This window comes from Artibeus jamaicensis, unplaced genomic scaffold (genome assembly GCF_021234435.1).
Source record: "Artibeus jamaicensis isolate MK-2021 breed Jamaican fruit bat unplaced genomic scaffold, CSHL_Jam_final contig_464, whole genome shotgun sequence".
NCBI classification, from domain to species: domain Eukaryota; kingdom Metazoa; phylum Chordata; class Mammalia; order Chiroptera; family Phyllostomidae; genus Artibeus; species Artibeus jamaicensis.
The window spans coordinates 15,836,435-15,860,567 of NW_026521842.1; the positions used below are offsets into that span (position 1 = coordinate 15,836,435).

General features: G+C 48.6%; 1 protein-coding gene across 6 annotated transcripts in view; it reads right to left on the minus strand.

Moving 5' to 3' along the window:
• The window catches only part of ZFHX3 (zinc finger homeobox 3), a 242,925-nt gene that overhangs the window by 77,696 nt on the left and 141,096 nt on the right, over window positions 1–24,133 (minus strand). For all 6 annotated transcript variants that reach the window (XM_053666738.1, XM_053666741.1, XM_053666740.1 and 3 more), the window contains one exon: window positions 18,854–19,085. In XM_053666738.1, coding sequence (XP_053522713.1) covers window positions 18,854–19,085 — 232 coding nt within the window. The remainder of the gene's footprint in view (window positions 1–18,853; window positions 19,086–24,133) is intronic.

The window sequence follows — 24,133 nt, forward strand, 5'->3', positions numbered from 1 at the left end:
GACTCTGCGCTAACGTTAAGCATGATATTCACTTGGAAAAGTGGGAGATGGGGGAGGAACGTGTGGTTTCAATAACACTTTCATGCTCCTTTCCTACTCACATCTGCTCCTCGACTGGCTGTCTCCCACTTACAGCACCAGCACCTGTCTAGGGACCCCAGCCAGACGCTTCACAGTCCTCCTGAGCTGCTTTCTCCCCACTCCTCCCGGGGCAACCCCCCAACTGCACTGAGTGCCCCCTCTCACCCCCGCTCTCATTCCACCAGCCCCGACCTCGCCCCCCACTGTGCAGGGGCTGCACCTCCCACTCCTTCCGTCTTCCCCAGGGCGCCAGGACTGCACGCCCACCTCAGGGTGAGGCCTCGGAATCTGCTGAGTGCGAGCACCTCGTGCTCCCCTGTGCTCGAAGGGAAAGCCCACGTTCCCGACTCTCCCTCCGACCTTCTGCCCTCCCCGCCCCACTCGCGCTCTACACACTGGACACAGGGAACACCCTGCGCCCTTCACACATCAGCGTATCAGCAGTTTCCCGAGTCCACGTCAATGGTCTTTTTAGGAATCTGTTCCCCTCAGGCAGTGAGCTCCCTCGGGCACAGAGCACGTCCTGCCTTTGGGGAACAATGGACCTCTGTTCCCCAAGGAGGCGGGAGAGAGGGCCCTATTGTGCCGGCAGCCTTGAAGATGAAAGGAGGAATAATTACCTCCAGAAAGGAAGAAAGGTAAGAATGGGGCTGGGCAGGAATTCTAAGAATGGGCAGGAGAAAAAGCTGACAATGATTTGACGCAAGAAGAAGAAAAATCAGAAGACTGTATTTTCACCAAAGCAAGTAAGAGAAAAGAGTGGAAGATGAAGACGAGGCCGCGCCTTCTGAGCCATCCAGGACAAAGATCAGCCTCTAATCTGCGCCCTTCGGAGAAGGCGCAGATGGGAAGTAAGGGAACAAGGACCTGGACTTTTTATTAGGTTTAGCAGAGAAAAATGAAAGCTAATCAAACGAGCTTAGATTAAAAACTACTGCAAGTCTGGAGGGAACTAAGAACATGGAACAGCAAGCAGGACTCCAAACCCCTCACACTTCCTTCCCACACACAGGCGGCAGCCCCATCTGGCCCAAGGCTGGTCAGCCGGAGCCCCCACAGCAAGAGGCCCGGCTCAAACAGGGCACATTGACACCAACAGAGGGTGTTCGTTCCCTTAAATTAAAGGAATCAGAAATTAATTAAGATTTGTCATAGTACCAACTTCCACATTTCTGAGACCCTGCTACTCGGGTTCTGGCCAAGCTAATAACTTCCTATTCCTTCTTATCCTATAATCATTTTTGAGGCTATTTTCAAAGTTCACTGTTCCTCCCCCATTTCCACTATTAGTGGCCAGCGCATTTTGGAAAATTCTCTCCACTGTCTCAATATTCTGGTCTGCTGAATCACCCAATCATCTAGAAACTGGTATATAAGATTATAAGCTTGAAATCAGCTTTAGGGACCATACTATCCAAATACTTCTATCTATTTTTATTAGCATATATTTTCCAAATAATCCTATTTAAAAATCAATTCCTTATTAAACAGAATCAGTGCATGTCTCTCCATTAGATCCTCATTAATTACAAAGAGGAAAATAGTAACTTTACAACTCACTAATCCCCATGATTACTAACTAACTCATCACTAACCATCACCATAACTAAGTGATCAAAGCTGACATCATCGATAAAGGGACAAATCAGTATCGAGTACCTCCTGATACAATGCATGAGAAGAACAGTATCACCCTTCTGGAATTTCTACTGAAATGCATTGCCTGGTTCTAATGACAAGGATACATCGCAAACCCAAATCAAAGGACACAAAACCACTAACTTGTACTCATCCAATATGTTGACGCTGTGGAAGACGAAGTGGAGCTGAGGGACTGTTCTAGATTAAAGGGCTTGAAAGAGGTGGAGATCTGAATACAACTTGTGCTCTGGAGTTTTCTTATAAATGGTATTATTGGAGAAATTTAAATAAGACCTGTAGGATCATCTAGAAGTTTTGTATCAATGTTAATTTTCTGGTTTTGATCATTTTGTGGTCGTACAGACGGTATTGCCCTTATTCTCCGGAAATATACACTGACCTGTTTCGAGATTGAATGGCACCATGTCTGAAATTTACTAAGAAGTGATTCTGGAAAAAAAAAGTAAGTATCTGTGTGTCTGAGTGTGTGTGTATATACATACATACCTATGTGTGTATCCCTATGTGTACACACACACTACACATGCATGTAGAGAAAGTCAAAGTGTGTGTGTGTGTGCACACGTGTGCAAAAAAGAGAACTTGATAAAACAAATGTGATAAATTAACATTTGGAGAATATGGCTAAAGTATTCTTTTTACTCTTTTCTCTAAGCCTGAAATTACATCAAAATTGAAAATTTGTACAAGAAATATAAGTACAGCAAGATTCCTAACATCTGTAGTCCAAATGTGTACTTTTGCTATTAAGTTTTTGTAATTATACCTATTACTGCATAAATATTTCAGACTGTATGCAAATTTTATTTACTATTTATTATTTTTAAGTTACTAATGAAAATGTTACATAGAAATAGAACTCTCACCAGCACTTGCAGTTCTCCTCAACGCAAACAGCCCCCAAAACAATACATTACTTCTATTTATTAGTCATTCTTTTAGTTAGGGTTCAACATGTAAACATTTCTCTTAGGCTCTGAATTTGATTAGTAGATTATGGGAAAGACTGGAGTTTTATGTACTTGTTTTTGATACATCTATGATGCTCACACTTGCAATCCTGTTCATCTTTCAAAAGAGCAAACTGGTGTGGCGGAGGGGGAAGGAGAGAGACAAACGGTGGGAGAAAATGGGATTACAACCGTTGGTCCCGCCCAAGATCCTTTCTCTAGCTAGCATGGCCTGTTCACTGGTCCCTTACCAAACTTCTGAACACCTCAACACCCCTAGCATCTTACTGTACCTGCTTCTACCCATCTATCCTTCTGGGGACAGGTTAGCCCATTCTGGAGCATTCCCAGTCATTCGACCAAAGAATTCCTCACACCTCAGAAGGCCCAGGATATTACTGTCCTGGCTCGCTATCTGGTGATAGCCATCAATCACCTGAGTCCTATAATTGTGTGTGTGTGTGTGTGTGTGTGTGTGTGAGAGAGTGAGAGAGACAGACAGACAGACAGAGAGACAGAGAACATTTAACAGGTGCTTAACAAACAATTGCAAAGCTCAACATGGCCCAGTGTTTCCAATGCAAAAATGTGGAAAGGAATTGCCACTGAGTAGCCCTGAAAAGACTCCTGGGGAGAATGGTGAGTATTTCTGAATTCAGAGCCCCCAGAGGGTAAGTGTGCGTTTGCACAACACAACCTCCTTTTCCAGTGAGAACCCACGTGCATTGCTTCATTTTATCTCATTAGCGTGATGGGATCTGTTTTCAATGAAGTCCTGGAACTACAGTTACTCATCACCATTCCATTATCTCTAGATGCTTATAGACTTCCCCTTTATTACTCATTTTATTTTTTCCATCAAGTATATTTCATATACGAAGTAGTAATTACCAAGTTCTTCACTCTTCACACTTAAAGTCTGCCCTTTTTTCCCTGATCATAAAAGCGATAAATGCCTGTTGTTGAAAATCTTGAAAATACAAGAAAGTAGGAATAAAATAGAAATCATCCATAATCAGTGATAACATCTCAGTATATTTACATATATTTAAAAGAAACTAGGACAATTACATGACTTTGTGTCTTGCCTTCTGTCTATTGAACTTTCTTCCATTTCCTTAAATATTAATCAAGAATGTTATTCCTAATGGCTACCCAGATTTCCACCACATAATCGAAACACAGTTTACGTAATCCCTTCCTTATCTTTTAAGAGAAGTGTGGCAGAGATTCCTAATTGCCTTCCTAATAACTGTTCTTCCTGGTGAATACAACACTCACCTTGTTCAGGGAGGCAAAACCCCCAGTGAAAAACTGCAACTCCCAGTCTCTATTGGGTCCAGGGAGAGTCATGTGACTGAGCTCCAGCCAATGAGGAAGTAACTGGCTAAGGCTTTGGGGGAAACCCTTTAAAGGTGTGGCACTGCTTGCGCCTTCCCACTTTGTGCCTGGAGCAGATGGAGCAGCCTGCTTGAAGGAGGGAAAGAGACTGGGTCCCTGCTGACCCTGTGGAGCCTTCACTCCTGCACTTGACTGCCCTCCTCCCACGTGTGCTTATGAGGAAAAATGAAACTCCTCCCAGGGGTGTCCAACCTCTTGGTGTCTTTGGACCGCACTGGAGGAAGAAGAGTTGTCCTGGACCACACATGAAATACGTTGTGACACATTAATTATAAAATAAATCTCACAATATTTAAAGAAAATTTACGATTTTGTGTTGGGCCGCATTCATAGTCATCCTGGACGACATGTGGCCCACAGGCCACAGGTTGGACACACCTGCAACCCACTGAGCTGTTCCTGGGGTGCTCTGCAGCTCACAGCTGGATGCTATGAGAGAATTTTGTTGTTGTTCCCCTACCTTCTACTATCTTCACAGTCTCTACAGCTTTGAAAAGACAGAACCAAGACCTCATATACACACCAGAGTGTCTGTGGTCGCCCAGTCCAACCAGGGGGACCTGGCATCGGGGGAAGTAGGTCTCTCTTCCGCTCATCGAGGGTGGCCTAACCTGTGGCTAACAGCCTGCAGGGAGTGACACGGGCCTGTGTTTGTTCATTTCTCCTGTGCACACAGCTCCAGCTGAGTGACCAAGAAAGCGGCCCTTACTGGTTCGAGTAATTCCCATAAAAGAATTCCGAGATTACAGACTGCTGGGCGGCTCGGTACACTCTTCTACCTGGAACCCAGCCACCACGGGGCTGATGCCTGCAAACTTAGTCTCTGGGGTCTTCTCAGAAGAAAGGCCTAGTCTGGTTCAAACCCAGCCCTGCAGGGAAGCACTTTCTACCCAACACCTCCTCATGGAAGCTGCTGGCACTACCTGGCATAGCCCAGAAGCCCAGGGAGGTCCCCAGATCCGAAGAGCACCTTGACAGAACACATGACGGACCATACAGCTGGCCAGGGACCAGGATACTGACTCACACGAGCAGCTGGGTCGAAGCCTCCTCATTGCTGCTTCTACTCGATTCAAAGGCCTGGAGTCCCACCAGCACCAGAAAAGCTGCTTCTCTGTTGAACAAACCATGCCCCCACGAAACCAGTGGACAAAGTACGATAAAGTCCTAATGCAGCCAAAACCTTTGAGACTGGTATTCAGCAGAGTTAAGTGAACTACCTGCTTAAGTCAGATTTAAGGAGATGACAATGCTTTAATCCTACTGCCTAAAAAAATGGCTGATGGGCACAAGCCAAATTTCCAGCCTTCAGGAGAACAGAGGAGTGAGCACAATTTCACCACCCTCAGGTGGTGCAACACCCTGCCTTGACTCAGAGCTGGGATTCCAAACAGCCAAGCTTCTGCAGAGTCTGACAGCCCCGGGGTGAGGGGAGGCTTCGCTGGGCTGGAGGCGACTCCAGTCTATACCCAAAAGACTGGGACAGTTGAATTCACTGTGAGATAGTTAACTCCCTAAAAGGAAAAGGAGCCAAAAGTCTGTTAATCTAGGATCTTACCTCCTGTTTCACCATAGCTTACTTACATGACAGCCTTTTTGTCCAAAACGAAAGACTACTTTTATCCCGACTTGGCTGTTTCACAGAACACATACATACAGCCTCAGAGGTTTTGGTCTAAAGCAAATCTTCGGACTAGGTTAAAATATTTCATTATTATGATAAAGGGTAAAAACACCTAACAGAAGTAAATTCTACTGTTCTCTGTGAACCTAGGCTTCTTTAGGTGGAACCGGTGTGGGGGACACAGTCCACCTGAGAACTAAGATAGAACAGGTTGGCAGAGCGCGCTTCTTCTCCCTCTGTTTAATGAAGGCTTCCCGCGACGAGTGTCTGCGGGAGGCAGACAGGAAGATTCGGAGATGCTCGCCCTGTGCAGCGTGGTCGTCGCGTGCCCTGGTCAGCCCCTGTCTCCAGCCATCCAACCACTTCCTCCCCACGTGGCACCGTGCACTAGGGAGTTTTATTCAGCAGATGCTTGGGGGTTTTGTGTGTTTACATTAGCTCCTCTTCCCTCGCTTCTGTTCCACCAGGGAATGATGGGGGGAGGGGGGAAGTTATGATAAACTTTAATAAAAACAAAATTAAAATGATTAAACCTTTCATATCCTTTAGAGATGATCTCTCGTCTGCTGGCTGGTCTATCTGGAAGAAAACAAATGTGAACCACAGCTTGCTGCTTGCTGCTCTTCAATTTTTTCTCCCCCAAGGAAACGAGCAGAAGAGACTGCCGATGGCCAAGATTTTCAAAACAAATTAAACTTGTCCTCACACACGGCAGCCAGGTGGGGCTGAAACATTCTTTCCAAAACCCATGATATATACCAACATCTTTCCCTCCAGGGGTCTTTCAACACAAGCGCGACAATCCTGAGGGGACAAGGACTCTGAACGGGGAGAGGAGTGGTGCCCGAACAGTTATTGAAAAAGAGTCACTATTTCCCCATCAGCCATGCATACCCTCTACTGGAAACACGCACACACATCTACATTTCTGATTAAAGGGAAGTCCAGAGAAAACAGTGTAGTATGGTACAAATTTCCCCAGTCTTAAGTGTTCTGAGGAAGTCTTCAGATCCGCCTGGGGTCTGGGCACATACTGCGGAGAATAAAATGGCTGCAGAATTAGATCAGGCCTGTCTGTCAAAGCCCGGCTAGACACGCAAGTCAGAGTCGGGTCATCAGGCCTTCTTGGACGGGATAATGACCTCTGGACATGCAGCACCGGGGACACCAAGAGAACAAAGGTGCTGGGGCCCTGAGCTCTTTTGGGTTACAACAGCAAGTAATGAAGTGCAGTTCTTGTCCTGGAAGTCCTCGTAGACCAGGGTGGAACATGAGCGCCTGTCAGAGGGCGCAGGGCAGCAGGAGATGAAGGGGCTTTGCTTTAGTCCACCTAACACGCACCCTGACCAGAGCTGGCTTCTCACTCTTGTTTGCTGTTTACATTGTAGTACAGACAACTCATCCTCAAGTCAAAAGGGCAAAAGTCTTTCCTGCGCTTCACACTTAGGTGATGAGTCACCAGAAAAGGATTTTGTTTTGGGCGGGGGCAGGGGAAGCTGCTGACCCCTGGCTGGACTGGAGCAAAGAACTGCAGAGCTATGTGGATCCCAGGGAGTGGCCTCTCCACCATTCCGGGTCGACGAGGCCCTTTCTACCTGCAGTTGTTGCAGCTTTGCAAGGCTGCTAGGGAGGCTGCGTACTGCGGCACCCCCTCTCCTCCCTGCCTCAGTTGGGAGCTCCTTTGAGGGGAGGTGGCCGGGTGGAGGAAGGGGGAAAGAGGTACCTCACATCTGAACCACAGTGGATGGGCGGACATGCAAGTCAAGTTTCCATAGTGACTTGAATAGCAGAAGTCACCTTGCCACCTCCCTGCTCAGACCTTTCCCTTCCTGATGGGAGCAAAATCCAACTTCCCCATGCTCCCTCCCTTCCCCAGCTCAGACCACGCTTTCCCCCAGGCTCCCTCCTCTCCAGGCCTCTCTCTGCCTGCCTTCCTGTACCTCCAACCAGCCGATGGGGGCAAGCTGGACCCCCTGCCCATGGACACTCTCACTCACCCTCCTCCTACTCACCTCCAGCGTCACCTCCTCAGAGAGCCTTTTTCAGATCACCTTATATCAGACAGCTACCCACTCTCCTTGTCCCACCTGGTTCTCTTTTCGTAGCACCTTGCACACATAACATTCTACATTTGTTTATTTGCTATCTGTGCTCCGCTACTACTGGGAAAAAGTCCAGACTTTGTGTCTTCTCCTTGCTGGCAGTCTCCCTAGAGCCCAGAGTGCTGCCTGGCCCCACTAAGGACACATCCATGTTTGCAGAATCGAAGAAGCCACCCCTGGACTCAACTCGGTCACACCTTCCCCAGCCATAGTGCTTTTCTAAAAGAAGGAAAGCCAAATGCTGCCTTTTTCCTACTCACGCCGCGGCCCTACCTCTTCGTTTCCAACTCTGTTCGGCACTTGCCCAACCTCCTTGTAACTTCTTTCTCCTGCCCTTTTTCAAAAATCATGATCCCAATTTTCATGTTGTTCAGATTTTGTACTGCCTACATAGCCTCGGTTGATTTGTTAATAATTCAAGACCCACCAACCAGCTAACTCTACTGCAAATTCCCAGTTGTTACTGTAAAAACGCCTGGGGTGAACGCCAGTCTGCATGGTTGACGGCCAGGCCAAATCCTCACAGCAGTGCCTGACGGACTCCCGTGCCGGTGACAGGCTGTAGAGAAGCCTGCGCAAGCTGACCAGGGTAGGTGATGTGCTCCACTCTGTGGGGTTTCTCAATGCTTCTGGAAGTGCAGCGCGTAAGGAAACCACGGCAGGGCTTTGAGGGTTAGGAAAAGCATGCAAACCATTTCCGGCTCTTGGAGAAAGCCAAGGCTTGCACTCTGACGTCTGCAGAGCCACCACTCACCGCCGCCCCTCTTCTCACCACCGTCTCACCAATGTCTTCGTCTCTGTCCTGAGAGAATCCAGCAATGGGTCACCTTCCTTTCTGGATACGAAGAATGCATCCTGGAGCTAAGCACTGCTTGCCCCTTGCATGAGGTAAGAGCCCACAGCAAGGAGACAAGACGCAGCACGAACAGTGTTGCCCTCAGCCCCAGACCTCTGCTCCGAGTCCCAGCTTGGCCCCTGCCTAGACCAGCACTGGCCTCGTGAATTTGCCATAGGGAGGAAAATGTCCTCCATCCGTGCTGCCCGATGTGACAGCCACTGGCCGCAGGTGGCACTCAGCACAGTTTAGAACAGGGGGGTCCCAGGGACCTCATGAGGTCTCCATGAGGAACTGTGAAGGGTGACATGCCTTTGCTTTTTTTTACTCCTGTGGCGAAGGGAGGCCCTTCTGGAGGTTGGCCATGAAGCCTGTGTCCCAGGCTCACGTCTGGGAAAGGCCGAGGTTGGGCCCGAGGATGTCCCTGCCCTGTGAACACGTGGGGGGACGGGTCCTGCAGGAAGCTGGTAAGGCCGAAAACCGATGCTCTAGGACCTTTCAGTGATGGCAAGCCTGGGGTATTCAACACAGAATAAGGGAAACCAAAAAATAAATCCTTCAAGAACTTCCAGCAACAAAAATTCTTTGGATGCAAGCCCAGCCAATTTACACCATATAGAATTCTACACCATGGCAGGTCACAGGATGTGTCTCGGCTCTGGGGAGCACTTACCCCAAGCAGAGGGGGGAGAAATGGGCTACCAAACACCATCCACAAATCCAGTGAGTTGTTTGTCCTTAAAAGCACCAGTGGGTCAGAGACGAGCCACTACTTCTCTAAATCCTTTGCACAGCAGCCCGCATGCGTGGCAGCCTGGGGGAGCGCCTCAACAAGGGCAAGCGGTACCGATGTTCAGGCTGCCAAGTTCCACACACACAACAGCCTCCCTACACGGGTGGGCGGGCTGTTCCCTGGGGAGTTGCCAGTGGGAGGTCTGAGCCTGCATCTGAACAGGCGAGAAGAGACTCACCGTCCAACGGGCTCGATGGACACAGTGCTCTGACCCCTTTCCTGTCCCAGCAAGTTTCCTCAAGTGCTTCGGCTTCATCTGGAGGCCCCTTCCAAGGAGCTCGCTCTCTTCCTTCACATGCCAGGACTGTGGTCAAGGCCAAGAGCCGCACGAGTAGGAAGGTCAGGAGGGACCGGCGGGCACTGACAATGCTGCCAGAGGCTCCGTCCGGGGTCTCTCCCGCCTCCCTTCGCCTCGTGTCCAAGACATCCTAACCTCCTTCACGACCACGAGACCGCAGGAGAGGAAACAAGACACTGGCCTCAGATCTCAGAGAGTCCACGTGACAGACGGAAACGTGTCCCCCAAACCTAACTGTTGACGTCCTAACCCCCAATACCTCAGCTGTGACTGTGTTTGGAGACAGACCTTTACAGGGGGCTTACGTTAAGATGAGGCCCTTAGGGTGAGCCCTAACTCAACATGACTGGTGTCCTTACACGAAGAGGAGATTGTGACACAAGGGAGCCACCAGGGATGCTCACACACAGAGAAAAGGTCAAGTGAGAACGAGAGAAGGCGCCATCTGCAAGCCAAGGAGAAACCGAACCTGCCGACAGAACTGTGACAAAAATAAACTCCTGTTGTTTGAGCCCCCCCCCCCCCCCGGTCTGGGCCGTATTTGTCACGGCAGTGCTGGCAGGCTGAGGCGGTCCCCAAGGGGAAGGCTGTCCGGAGCACAGAATTTCCAACGAGTGAGGATGGTGAGAGGAAAGCACACAGAGTCTTTCGACTTTGTAAGATGATGACAGTTTTGGGAAAAAAAATCTCAAGTTAAAATGACAGGCCTGTTCCAAGAAAAATCATATACCACCCAATTTTTAATATTCTAATTAGCGCAGAGGTCAGGATCTTTTAAAAGCAATAAAGAGCTCCTTTTATTAACATATACAGAAAAGGTCTCAAGATAGTTTTGAGGTATGAAACGGTAAAAAGCCCTTTAATATCCACTCTAGGAAACATCTTTACAAAGTTCTTTCAAACCCCCTCCCAACTGCTAATGGGACAGGCTTAAGTGACAAAACCAAAACAAACAAAAAAAACCTGTTTGAGAACATATTCGTTCCACACTGGGAAACAGAAGCAGAAAGACAATTAAGGATACACACGATCCAGACCGGCAGAAAGCGGGCAGCGGGCGGGCACCAGTTTCTTTAGAACAGGAGCCTAAGAACCTTATGCAGAAGGTAGCTCGAACCCTGCGTGGCCAGGTGGAAATCTGAAGGGCCCAGTGAGGAACCCGGCATGGTCCGGCAGACCTTTCCGAACTACTCTAGACATCTGTGCTGTCTGCTGAGGTAGCTATGAACCACGGGTCACTATTAAGCACCTGAAATCTGGTTCATATTGTAGAGAAACTAAATTTTGTATTTTTTAATTTAACTTTAATTAAATAGCCACAAGTGGCTTGTGGCTATGCTACTGGATGGGCAGGCGGAGGGTCTGGGGGAGCTTCCCTGCTGCTCTCACTGGATCTAGAAACCGGAGACCCAGAGGATGGACGATGGACGGTGCTTATACTGATTTGCAAGGCCACAGAACTTGCCACCGCTAGTCGGTGTTGAGAAAAACCACGTGGGACTGTGGCTCTCATAAAGGGGTCACAGTCTGAAGGAGGTACCTTCACATCTGTAGGGCTGAGAAGAAGCCTTTGAGCTATTTCCGTAAGCAAAGAGACGCAGTTCTATTTTCCTCCCTGGCCCCCTACCAAGGTCAGGAACAAGTTTAATATAGGATGTGAGTAGCCGAAGAATTCTTTGCACCTTCCGAAAGTCGTCATTTCTCTGGAAATACACCTGGGCAAAGGAGGTGTTAAGTGCAGAGGTGGGGATGAGGGGTCTGCACACAAGACAGAGGACAGAAGGTGATGACCACTGTGCCCTGCTGCTGCTGTCATCACCACCAAGCCCCTCCCCTCAAGTGAAATCCAAGCCCGGGACCCCAAACTCCAACCCAGAAAAAAAACAAACCAAAAAATGCACACTCACTGTCTAGCGATCTATGTTCACTTGAAGGTCAAGTTTCAAGCTTTCAGGTTCCTTGGAGACCCCTTTCAAAGGTAACTTGGAATAAAGATTTCACTAAAATAACACTGGGTGTGAGGCGACATTCTACACCTCCCTTGGGGTTCCGGTGTCTCTGGGCTCTCTGGCATGCTCACCTTAAACAGGGGACCCCCAACACTCATCCTTAAAACACACACACACACACACACACACACACACACACACAGTCTCTCTAATACCCGTACCACCTGCAGGCACCCTTTTTCTTCTCTCTCTCTCTCTCTCTTTTTTGCTTTGCCACTTGGTATCACCCTCCCTAGGAGAGAGGTGCTGCTGCCTCTCAGAGTGGGCAGTGCTGGGTGGCCGGGAGGGCACACACACTACTGACTACTCAAGGGGATAGTGCAGAAGACGACCCACAGCCTCCACCAAGGAAAAGGCTGACTGGCCCAGCACACACAGCCATACATAGGGCCCGACATACAGGGCAACGTATGCTCCAGCTTCACATACGGGAGCAAAACACAAAACCCTGGTGGCCTTGATTATCCCATAAAAATAAAGCGACTACTGAAGGGCAGGGCCAGAATATGGAAGGGTGAGTAAATAAGAATCATGGCAACTCAGGCTACTGCAGCCAGAGCTCAGACGGTTTCTGCAAGGTTTGTGGTGCTGATGCCCATCTCTCCTTGACCAGACAGACAGGAAGTAGACTAGTCGTCCACTCAAGCCCCATTTCCAAGCAACCCCCCTGGTGATGTCACAGCCTCTGTGGAGGCACCCTTCCAGCCCAGGAGCAGGGACAACAGTGAGACAGCACCCTGCACATGTCCACCTTCCAACAGACCAAATCATTAGCATACTTTACAGAGAGCCAGCAGAGAAGTTTAATTGCCCTTAATTACCCAGTTCAAGAAGGCTCCTAGATAATGGCTCTCAGATTTCTTGCCTGGTCTTGACGTAATTTCCCTGACTCTGACTTCATTATGTCCCTAACTTACAAGCAACAGCCTCTCCAGGATGCCTTTCCATAACAGGCGCTGAAGCTGCGGGGAAGGCTGGGCCACGGCTACAAAGGTTTCCTGTACAAAGAGTCAGACCCTCGGCTTCCCCGCAGGCCTGGTGCACAGGTGTGTGTGCATGTATGGGGTGTGGGTGGAGGGGAGAGGACGACACAGACCCAGAGGAAGGACTAAAGACAAGGAATATGTAATCAGAAGCCATCGCAATTACAAATGTAAATGAGCAGACAATTGGCACTGACCTTTGTAGATTGTTAGAGGACTGATTAAGGCAAATCAGGAACTCTATTCCAACAGAAAAACAAGACAGTGTACACCCTAAGAACTACTCCTGTCCTCTTCACGCAGATGCAAAATGCAAGAGAATCAGGCCGTAATCAAACTATGTATGCTGTGCACTGATGAACACAAAACTATCTCCGTGAACAAAAGACAACCGAGATTTCCTCCTTGGCTTATCATCAGTGGTCGTGCTGACACCTCCCTCTCTAAGGTCCACTGGTGTTTGAGTCCTTGCCATGTGCCCGACAGTCTACTCGATTCCACAGCCATAAACAGATCCCACCCACGCGACAGCCAGCTATGCCAATTACAGACTCTGCTTAGAATGGTCATTTTAAAAGCTTTAAGAAAATTCTTTAAAAAAACAGAATCAAACTACATGTTATTCTGTAAATTCCCTTTTTCATTTAACAATATATTCCTTTTCATTGGATACATAATGATCTCTCTTTATTCTTGCATTATAAAGCATCTTTCTAAAAAGCACCCTGATGTTTACAATCCTTGTCTAAACAGTCTTTCATTGGGGAATATATTTATAACAGATAAAGTCATATTTTTTTATTCCTACACAAGTGCTTAAAATTTCAGTCAACCCCAATTTGTTCTGATGCGCTTTTCCATTTAACTTCTCCAGTTTGAAATACATTCTCCCTATACCTTCCCCAAGCCTCTTCCACAAGATGTACAGTAAAAAAGAAAAAAAAGAGAACATAGCTGTTTGGTTTTATAAAAACAATGCTTCAGAATTACAAAACCGGCCACAACATATTTTAGTACTATGAGAAAAATTACACTGAAATTGAATATAATTTAGCTGTTTACAAAAAAAAAGTAGTTCATATTTACATGGCATCCTTAAGCCAATCTTGAAAAATAAAAACATAAACAAATGAGAAAGTTAAAAACAGTACATTTTCTTACACTCTTAGGCCATATGAGCTAAACAGAAGTCCCTGAAGCTTGGTTCAAAAACGATCCATCATGCAAAGCCAGTGACTGCATCGGTACAGAATGTCATCAAAATCACGTCTGCCTCCCGGACCCCAGGAATTCACCACCTTGAGCACCAAACCTGTGCCATAAAGGGGGATGCCGTCTTCACCCCAAGCAGAATATTCTCCTAAACTCTGAATGAGAGAGCGCGCCTTCTATAAACAGAGCCTTGAACACCTGGGCTGGGGTATGAACCAGTGTATCTACACCAAGAGCTGAGAAGAGACATAGGCTATGCCCCTCAACTCAAAAAGTTTTATACACCATAGGCGCCCAATAAAGAACCGTTAAGTTACATCAGTACAAAGTTTTGAAAACTATGCCTATGTGAAAGAAGTAGGAGTTAAGGCGAAGGTGACAGAGAAAACAGGAGGAAGAGGAGAGAAGGCAGGCTGAGGGCAGGAACACAAAGGGCCTCTTGTCCTCTGGGAGCCCAGAGCACTGATAGAGTGAAGTCAACTACGGTTTCACCCTGGAGCCAGCAATGCCTTTTTAATAAGCACACAGGGAAGCTGATCCTGCACGTGACCCTCCTATGAGAACTTTCCATCTTTCAAGAGCTTCTGGCCAACTAAGGGGCAGTAAACAGTGGGCACAAGTGACTGAGAGATCATCCCAGGTGTTGGCCCACAACCGTGGGCTTTCTCCACCTCCACCTGGGTACAGGGTGAAGTGAAGAGCCCATCTCCCAACCCAGTCATGAGACCACTTGGTCTTGCAGAAAATATGTGCAAGCCCATAATCGAAAGATGGAGATGCAATAACAAGGGGGTGGAGTCACATCCTCTGGTCAGGTCACTTTCTGTTCTCTAAGATGTGTATTTCCAAGCCACCTTTAAAACGAGAAGGCGCACTGTGTGTGTCTGTGCGTGTGAAGCATAACTGCAAACACCACTGCACTAGGTGAAAACAGTGCGATGCAGTGCCACCCACTGATGTAAGGGTGAGGCCGGCCCACAGGCAGGACCGCACAGGGGAGGGGAGCCTGATGATTAGCACGTTGCCAACATCATCAAACGTGGGCCCTGCGGTACAGAGCAGCATCAGGATATTGTACGTCTGGCCACAAGGCCTCTCGAGGGGTTCTATGGCTGGTGACAGGTATACATTTGGGCCACCACCAGTTCTGAAGAGCAGAGACCTTCATAATTTCTCCTTTGCTATACTGACATGTTCATGCCGACGACAGGCCAGATGATGAACTTGCCTGGCTGGAAAACATGCTGGCTTATGTTAACTGGAAAAGGTGACTTTTTTTTCATCACAGGGAAGAACCTATCCCAGAGTTCACTCCACCAGCCTCCGCACGGGAAGGCCTCATGCCTTAGAGAAGGTAACAGGAGACCGGGTGTAATAAGGTCCTGAGCTCAGAAAAGGGAAGAAAGTTCTTTCCAATGGCTTTTGTGCACAACTTTCTGAAATGTGAACAACAGAGGAAGAAAGGAAAAGAAGGAGAAAAAACACCAACGTTTAATCAGATGACATGAGAACACCAGAACTGAAAACTCTAGATGGCACAACCTTTCATACAGGGTGGGACAAAAGTAGATCCACAGTTGTTCACATGGAAAATAATACAACGACTAATACATAATAATACAAGAATAAACTCTGTAAACCTACTTTTGCTCCACCCTGTAGGAAGCTCGGAGCCCGAACAGGCAGGGCTCCCAGAGGCGCCCAGAGAGACTTCGTTAGGCTGCAGAAATGACGCTTCTCGCTGAAGATAAAGGTTCTGATCCAACGTTTGAGAGGATAAAATGGGATATTTTATAAAGTCTGTGTTGACAAAACCTGAAGTTGATGACCTTCAATGCCCACCAAGCCCACAATATTCCTTTTCTTCAAGTCATTCTTTCTAGGTTTTACAAGCCGATCCCTTGGAGGAAGGGGCGCTCAGAGAGGATATATTTCAAGATGGGTTTTCTTAAAAGGGGTTTCCAAACCAGCACCACATTCTGGTTAATGTCAGCATAAACATTACCCAATAATCCGTCCCTTTTGTCATTAGTCGAGTACAAATTTAGCCGGTGTGGACGAGAGGGAAGTGGGCAGAGAGCAAAACACGACTCCAGGCCAAAGACAATACAAAAGGATTTTGAAACACAGAGAGGAAGTCTATCATCTCTACTGAAGTTGCTCGTACACTTCGGGGGGGAACCATAATAGCATTACATGAGAGGACCCCAGAAGGCAATGGTGTAAGGAAGCAATCCCAGAGCGGGCTGCATAAATAGCAGGGCTACATTATGAAACAGGGCCCTGTTTGTTCCAGTCCACGGGCCCTGGGTAGAATGGCAGCTGTACGCTATTTAGTTTGGGGCACCTCATTAATAAAATGGGAATTCCGAGCAGAGTGAAAGAAAGAATTGGTGGGGGGCGAGCTTTTAACAGAAGATGAAAACAATGACGTATGCAGAGCTGGCAAGAAAAAAAACATTTAAAAAAACCCCATGAAATAAACAGGTCTGCATATAATATAGTGTAGAGGAAGGAGAATCCTGTGACAGGACTGGACAGTGGAATAATGGGGCGTGGCAGGAACAGGCACAGGCCAAATGCCCCGGTGGAGACCCCACAGCTGGATGGCACAATGGTCTCAGTCTTTGGGCACAGACATGTCTGGGGGCGCCAGGCCTTGTCCCTTGCTCCTAAGAGCATCCACACACAGAGAGAAGGGGTCAGCTACGAGGCAGACCCCAAGGGTTAAGGCATCTAAGCCTTAACCAAAAGAGACATTTGAAAAACACATGGGAGAGGATGGTCTTGCAGTGACCTGGAGATGACAAAAATTACTCTGGTACCAAACAGCACTTTCCTGAAAAAATGACTCATACTGACTCAGGATGACTGGCCTTTCCAGTGACAAGAAAACTCAGCTACACCAGGGGGAGGAAAACACGCTCGGATGTGGGTACAGCCAGTCCTTCGGTCTTACCCACGTGGAGAAGGGAGCAAAGACAGGGCCGGGTGATGAGGACGGGGTGGGTGACAGTGGGGTCTGGAGGGGCCCCAGGGGGATGCCTCCAGGGGGCTCTGAAGCTCCAGCACCACCGACACAGTGGAGCCTTCCGAGATCAAGAGTCGCCTACTCTGGAGGAGGGTTAACCACGAACTAATCAGAGGTGCCCAGAAAAACAGGGAAAACAAAAAGTTGTACAAGAAGGTAAATGAAATTAGAAAACTCTACACGGCTCAGCTGTGATTAATATTTATAGAGCTGGCATAATGAAAACACTGAATATTAATAAAACCCCAAACTATTATTTAATCACACTGGAAGATGGAGGAAGGAGAAGACTGAGCACGCAGGGCGCTGGGGAGCGTGGGGGACTGAGTGCGGCGGGGCCCGCAGGGGTGCGCGGGTGCAGCGTGCACACGTGTGAGTGTGTACAGTGTGCCGTCTGTGTGGGTGGTCTGTGGGTGGGGAGCGTGTGCGTGGGCACAAGTGTGTGCACTTATTGCAAGGCACACAGTGAAATCGTCATCTTGCAGAGTAGAAAGCCCAGAGACGTTTCACACTTTAAAACAATATACAGTAGTAATAGAAGCATGTTAATATATATATGGAAATAAATAATGAAAGAAATAACAATCTTGAAAGCCATGGCTCCAAGGAATGGGGTGGGGGTAGGTTGTGCCATTTTTCATAAGGTTTATATAATTTCTGCCTTTAAAAGCTATAAAAATGTGAGACTTGATCACGTTAATATCAAACCCCCCAGACAGCCATGCTGGCCCCACGGCTGAGAGGGTGCTGCAGGCGACGGAGGGATGAAGAACGGCCCCGGGGCCTGTCCAGCCCGACCAGGCCACTCAGCAACATGCCATCAGCTTCAACAGACTGGGAGCCATGAGCTGGGCCGAGGGCCCAGCAAGGCCGGCAGGTGGGGCGGCCTGAGGACGGCCAAGAGAAGAAGGGAGACAAGGGAGGGACGCCTGAAAGATGTCAAAGACCACAGGCAGCAAAGAATAGGGCCCAGCAGGCAGCCACTGGGGTGGCTATGTCCAAGGTCACAGGTGACCTCTCAAGGGTGGTTTGACGACGGGAGGAAGCAGGCTATGGCGGCATGAGGCATAGCTGGGGATGACTAATGCAAAGTGCCCTTTCAAGAATCTTGAAGATTCTGCTGGAGACAGAGAGCAGGACACAGGATCAAGGAAGGGCTTTTGTTTCATTGTCTTTCAAGAGGCAGACAACTGACCTGTGCTTCCGAGTTGGGAGAAAGGGATTGGAAGGTTGAAAACATAGGAGACGGGCGACTCTACCCAGTGAGGTCACCGTGGGAGCGAGAGTCGGAAAGAGGAGGGAGGGAGGTACAGAAAAAGGTGGCTAAGATGGCAGGACGGAACTCGGGAGCTGGGCAAGTCCCTCTGGACAGTCTCGACTCTGCAAAGTAACAGGCAGCACTGAGTCACGGAACAGCCGGAGTCACTCTCAAATACAAGTATGACGTCTACAGCAAGTACTTGTTTTGATCCTATCTGAAGTTATTTCTTACAGACCGGACTTGAGGCCATGAACAGCCCATTCTCAATCCCGAGCAAGACACAATGTACATTTGCTTTCTGTCAATGTGGACCAATATACTGAATCTGGAGCATAGACTAGAGGAATTTGGGGGTGGGAACAGAACAGCTGGTGGCCGGCTCCCTGAATGGTGAATGGTGATACCCGAAGAAAAGTGGTGCTGAATTACTTAAAAAAACAACCAAACAGAAAGGCAACAATCCATGCATGCTCCTTCTGGAATACAATGGCCACCTGTGAGGTCAGCAGTGGACACCAGGGCCAGCTGCACCAAACCAAAACCCTCAGGAGGCCTCGTGGCGTCAACATGTGGGCCCAGCCTGGGTCTCCTGGGCCTGTGAGGCCGCTCACCTGGGTCCGTGGAGGGGCACCTGCGGATTGTGAAGATCTGCCCCAGGTCCTCGTCCTCCTCGGGAAGGCCCTTCTGCAGCCGCTGTAGCTTGCGCAGGCTCTCACTGCGCTGGTGCTTCATGGAGCGCACGTGCTGGATGAGGTTCAGCTTGGCCTTGGTGGAGTAGTTGCACAGGACACAGTGGTAGTAGCAGCTCTCGCCCTCCACGCCGCTCTCATGCTGCTGCAGGTGCTGGGGGTTGAAGAACAGGGACACGCCATGGGTAAGCCACTCAGAGCCCACCGCCATGAGCCCACTCTGCCCTGGTGGCAGCCCAGTAAGATTTCTGAGAGAGTTTGTCTTGTGCACCCCCTCGGCCCCCCGCCACCACCACTGTCTGTCCCCTTCTCAGGCAGTTCTCTGAGGACAAGCAGCAAGCCTACTCTCAGCACCTTGGCCCCCAAGCGCCCCCTCCCTGATGACTTTTCATGGTGCTGAAAATGCCCATGGAGTAGCCCTTTCCCATACTACCAGTTTTCCTGGCACAATTATTAAAGGTTCCCCTTTCCTGTCCAAAGCATCCTGCCTTATTGAGGTCAGGGGTAAGCAAACTACAGCCTGCAGGCCAAATCCAGCCTGCTGATTGTTTCTGTAAATAAAGTTTTAATAGAACACAGCCATGTACATGATGTGAATTGTCTGTGGCTACTTTCAAAACACCACAGGTTGAATAGTTGCAATAAAGCCTGTATGTCCTGCAAAGCCTAACATACAACTAGCTGGCTTTTCACTGAAACAGCCAAACCTGGCTTTGGGCAATAGTCCGAATGGTCACCCGGCCTACTTCACTAACACAGAGCCCAGGAAGATGACTCAAGTTTTTCTATTTAGAACGACAATTCATTAGGAGAGCCCCCAATTAGGTTTTACCCTGGATTAAAAAAAAATGACAGAAAACTAAATCTCTCCTGAGTAGTTCCCTGTCAACATCTCAAGGCCATCTGGCTTAGTGCACAGATGGTCAAAGTTACGCTCTGTGTTGTTTGGGTGTGGACACAGCCCTGAGTCCAGCGCCCGGGAGCCCGGGAGCTGGCAGGAGGCAGGTGCGCACGGGGAGGAACGTGGCTGGAGCAAGAACCGGCAAGGTCATGAGACCGGTCAGCAGACCCCAGACTTCTGTGGCCAAGAGAAGGCAAAGATTTTCCCAGGACAAAACTGACAACCTTCTCATGTCTCTTTGACAACACGAAAAAAGCTACAGACCCTGTTCACCAACAGGGAACGAACAAGCTCACAGTGCAGAAAGGCCACCTCCTTCACTTCAAGTGGCCCGCATTCCGGGAGGAGGGAGTGTTTCCACTGGGTGCACACGAAGCAGGGGAAACAATTCCAAAAAGCTTAAGTGACTGACCCAAGGTAACCCAGCTAGCTCGTGGAAGACAGAGAACTACAACCTGGCTCCCGGCATCCTTTTGGAGGAGGAAATTCAGATAATGAAAGTGCTTAATGTGTTCACGTTATTGCCTGTCCTTCCCTCTCTCTCCTCGCCCGCAGCCCCACCCCCAGGTCCGGGAGGCCAGTCCAAGCGGCTGCACAGAGCGCACAGCAAATGCCTCTCAAGTGCTGTGTGCTGCGCCCTCCTTTCTGACCCGCGCTATTCAATGCCCATGCCCTGAAGGCTGCTTCTGGTCCTGCCTGGATATGTTTCTTGTCCAAAGTATAATAAAAGACCCTGAGAAAGCGGAGCACTTAGAATGTCCTGCTCTGCGCCCAATACTGAAAATGCCACGGTGGCCCTACCAGTACTTCCTATCCACCGACACAGTTCTGAGGCTCATCTGCTCACGTATGCGTGTCCAACAGGCGCTGAAAAACGCAACAACTCCAGAAGCATGTTTGCACCTTATTGGAAGAGGAAACATGACTGCATCAAAGATGTGGCGTAGAAAAATCACTGGGGTGAGGAGGGAGGCCGAGGCCCTCAGCCATGGAAACTGGCCACACGAGTCCACAGGTGGGAGTGTGGCAGGCTCTACCGGCACCAACAGAGAACATTCCCTTCCCCTCAGAAGGGGCACTTGACCCCCGGGCAGAGCGAGCCCGTGGCACCTCGGACATCTCCACCAAAGCGGCTCCACCAACGGTTCTAGAGCCACTTTACAACCAGACGGGGTGTAAAGACCCCGTCTGGTTGTAAAGTACTAGTGTTAACTGTTAAAGAAATTACAACTCAAAATAAAAAGCTACTTTTCTTGAAACAAATTGGAGCTGGTTTTTCTTGTTATGGTTTACCGTCCATTTGCCTCCTCTGAGACAAGGCTCCTTACGAAGTGTTTCAGGAGGATGAGCCTCACCAAAGCAGTGTGTTCTGGAGGCTACCCCTCCTCCTCCCAGGAGAAGGAGGGTCTGGGGCTCTGGGTATGAAGGAGAGAGATGAGCATGCCCACCTCCATGCTTCACTGCCTGTCTCCAGGGCCCTTCAAAAGCCAAAAATGAACCAGGATATTCAGCAAGGGTTTGGCTTGGGATTCAGGGGCAGGAATCTTGTACAAGAGACAAGAACTGCTGTCCTAGGTCACTGAGAATTACATGTATTAAAGCTTCAACAGAAACTGACAGAATAAAAGATACCTGGGGAAATAAGCACAGAATCCAAAGCAGTAAGTTCTATCGAGGGACTGCGGTGGTATCATAAACTACGAAATCGGAGCAAGAATCATTAAAGCCTTATCCCCAGTGCCCATCACCTTCCCATGAAACAGGATTTCCTTGCACTAAGGCGCCGGATCGTAAACATAAAATTTTAATATGGATGTGAGGGTTCTTTTGGAAATGGCTGGGCTCTCCAGTCTCAGGGCGGAAGAGAGGATGCCATGGCCAAAAAGAAATGGATGGAAGTTGAGATGTCCAATGTCTCCTGTCCTAAAATCCATGGGCTCCTGGAAGATGCTGCTGTATAAACCCTGACTGAAATAAGCATCATACTGGGTACTCTGCTTTAAAAACAACTGATATGATGAAGATGTTCCAAAACCATCCTATACTCACACTCATTGTGGTAAGTGGCACTCTCTTGTGCCACCAGGAATTCTCTGTTCTGCCACTTGAGAGCCATGTGGGAGGGGAAATGGGCACACGCCACCGACAGTGGAGAAAGGAATGACAGGAAGCAAGGCAGACAGCCATGGGCTCTCCCACAGATCCCGGCCTAGAGAACATTTAGGGTCCTTTCTCTTAGAGACTTATACAAAAGCTTCATTCAAAATTCCAAGCTTGCTTCTGCACTTCAAGCTCATTCACACACACACACACACACACACACACACACACCCAGAACAAACTATTTCTCAGTCGCTAGGAAACACCTGCGTATAAAGGTGACATCCCAGACCAAACTTCTGCTCCCAGCCGGAGTCTCCCGATGTCTGTCGCATGTGACAGATCCTGTTCTCACCACATTTTGGAAGTTCACACTTGGTGCTGCTCAGGCTGTCCAACCTGGTACAAACAGAGACCCTCAGCTAGCAGCATGGGCCTGACCTCCATCACCTTCTCCACACCATCTGGTCACTTCCCAGGCTGTGAGGGGGTCAACGTTCTGACCCTGTTGGCCAGATGCCCTCTGCCTCCTAAGTGTCATTGGCCCCATCCCCAGAATTCCACCCTTGAAACTGGCCTAATAAGCAACAGTGGGGGGGGGGCTGCTGGAGAGGGCTAGGAGGACTCCACCGGGGCAAGCCAGTCAGCCAAGGACATGCTCTCCCTGCAGAAGAGAGATGTTTTCATTTGGAAAAGGAGGGAGAATAATTTGTTCCTGACCCAGCTAATTAGAATACCCTCAATTGGGATCACAATGTATTTAATTAAATTCACTGTAATATATGAAGAATCCACCAAGGCACAAATCCCAGAGGATCTTCAGTAAAGGAACTGCCTGCTTTCAGAGTTCTTGCTCTCCTGGCCAGACAGGAAGTGTTTCTCCCGTGCACATCCTCCACTGCCCGCGCCTCTCGCCCTCCGTCTCAGAGCTGTCCCGTCCTCCAGGAGGAAGACCCAGACTTTGTTTGGCTCTTTCTATCATTACTGTGTGTTCAAGAGTTCTGTCTGCTCGCCTCTGTCAAGTTGGGTGTACAGTTTAAAGAAAATAAACGACAACTTCACCTGTGGTCAGTGTGCTACACGGTGGGTGTGCTACTTTGGACACAAAGAAAACTGGCTGCTGAATCCAACGGGCAGGGTTTGGCTCTGGGTTGACTCTACCTGTCTACATACAGGGCGTCCAACTTTCTGGCATCTCTGGGCCACATTGGAAGAAGAGTTGTCTCGGGCCGCACATTAAATGCATCACGACACGTAATCACACAAAAAAATTTCATAAGATTGTAACTAAATTTATGATTTTGTGTTAGGCTGTATTCATAGCCATCCTGAGCCACATGTGGCCTGAGGGCCACAGGTTGAACACCTCTGGACTCTACAACACATCCGACACTACACAAACACACACACACACACATACAGAGTATGCCCCACCCTAGGGGCTCAATCTGCAGATGATTAAAGCAGTGGCTATGGTGACTTGGAGGATGTACCAAGGGACATTGTTGGGGGATCATCCTTTTGGCTGGTAAACCAATGTCAGAAGGAACTGGCTGGACCAGTGAAAATCACTGCTGACTAAAAAGTTGGCATCAAATTTAAAATAGAGCCGCCTATGACTCAGTGATTCCACTTTGAGGAATATATCCCAAGGAACCCGAAACACTAATTTCAAAGAATGTAAGCATCCCTATGTTCATTGCAGCATTATTTACAACCGCCAAGATTTGGAAGCAGCCCAAGTGCCCATCAGTAGATGAGTAAGTACAAAAGCTGTGGTACATTAACACAAGGGGATACTACACAGAGGAAAGAGAAAAGGAACTCCTACCTTCTGTGACAGCAGGGTGGACCTGGAGAGAATTATGGTAAGTGAAATAAGCCAGTCAGAGAAAGACAAGTACCATACGATACCACCCATATGTGGAATCTAATGAACAAAATAAAGTAACAAAGAAAACAGAAACAGATTCATAGATACAGAGAGCAGACTGACAGCTGTCCGAGTGAAGGGGGTGGGTGGGTGAAAAAGTTGAAGGGATTTAGCAAAGGAAGAGAACTCAGACACAAACAACAGTGTGGTGATTACCAGCGGGAAAGGGGTGTGGGGGAGGGAGACAGTAAAGGGGGGCAGAAATGGTGATGGAAGGAGACTTAGGGTGGTAAACACATAATGCAATATATAGATGTTGTATTACAGA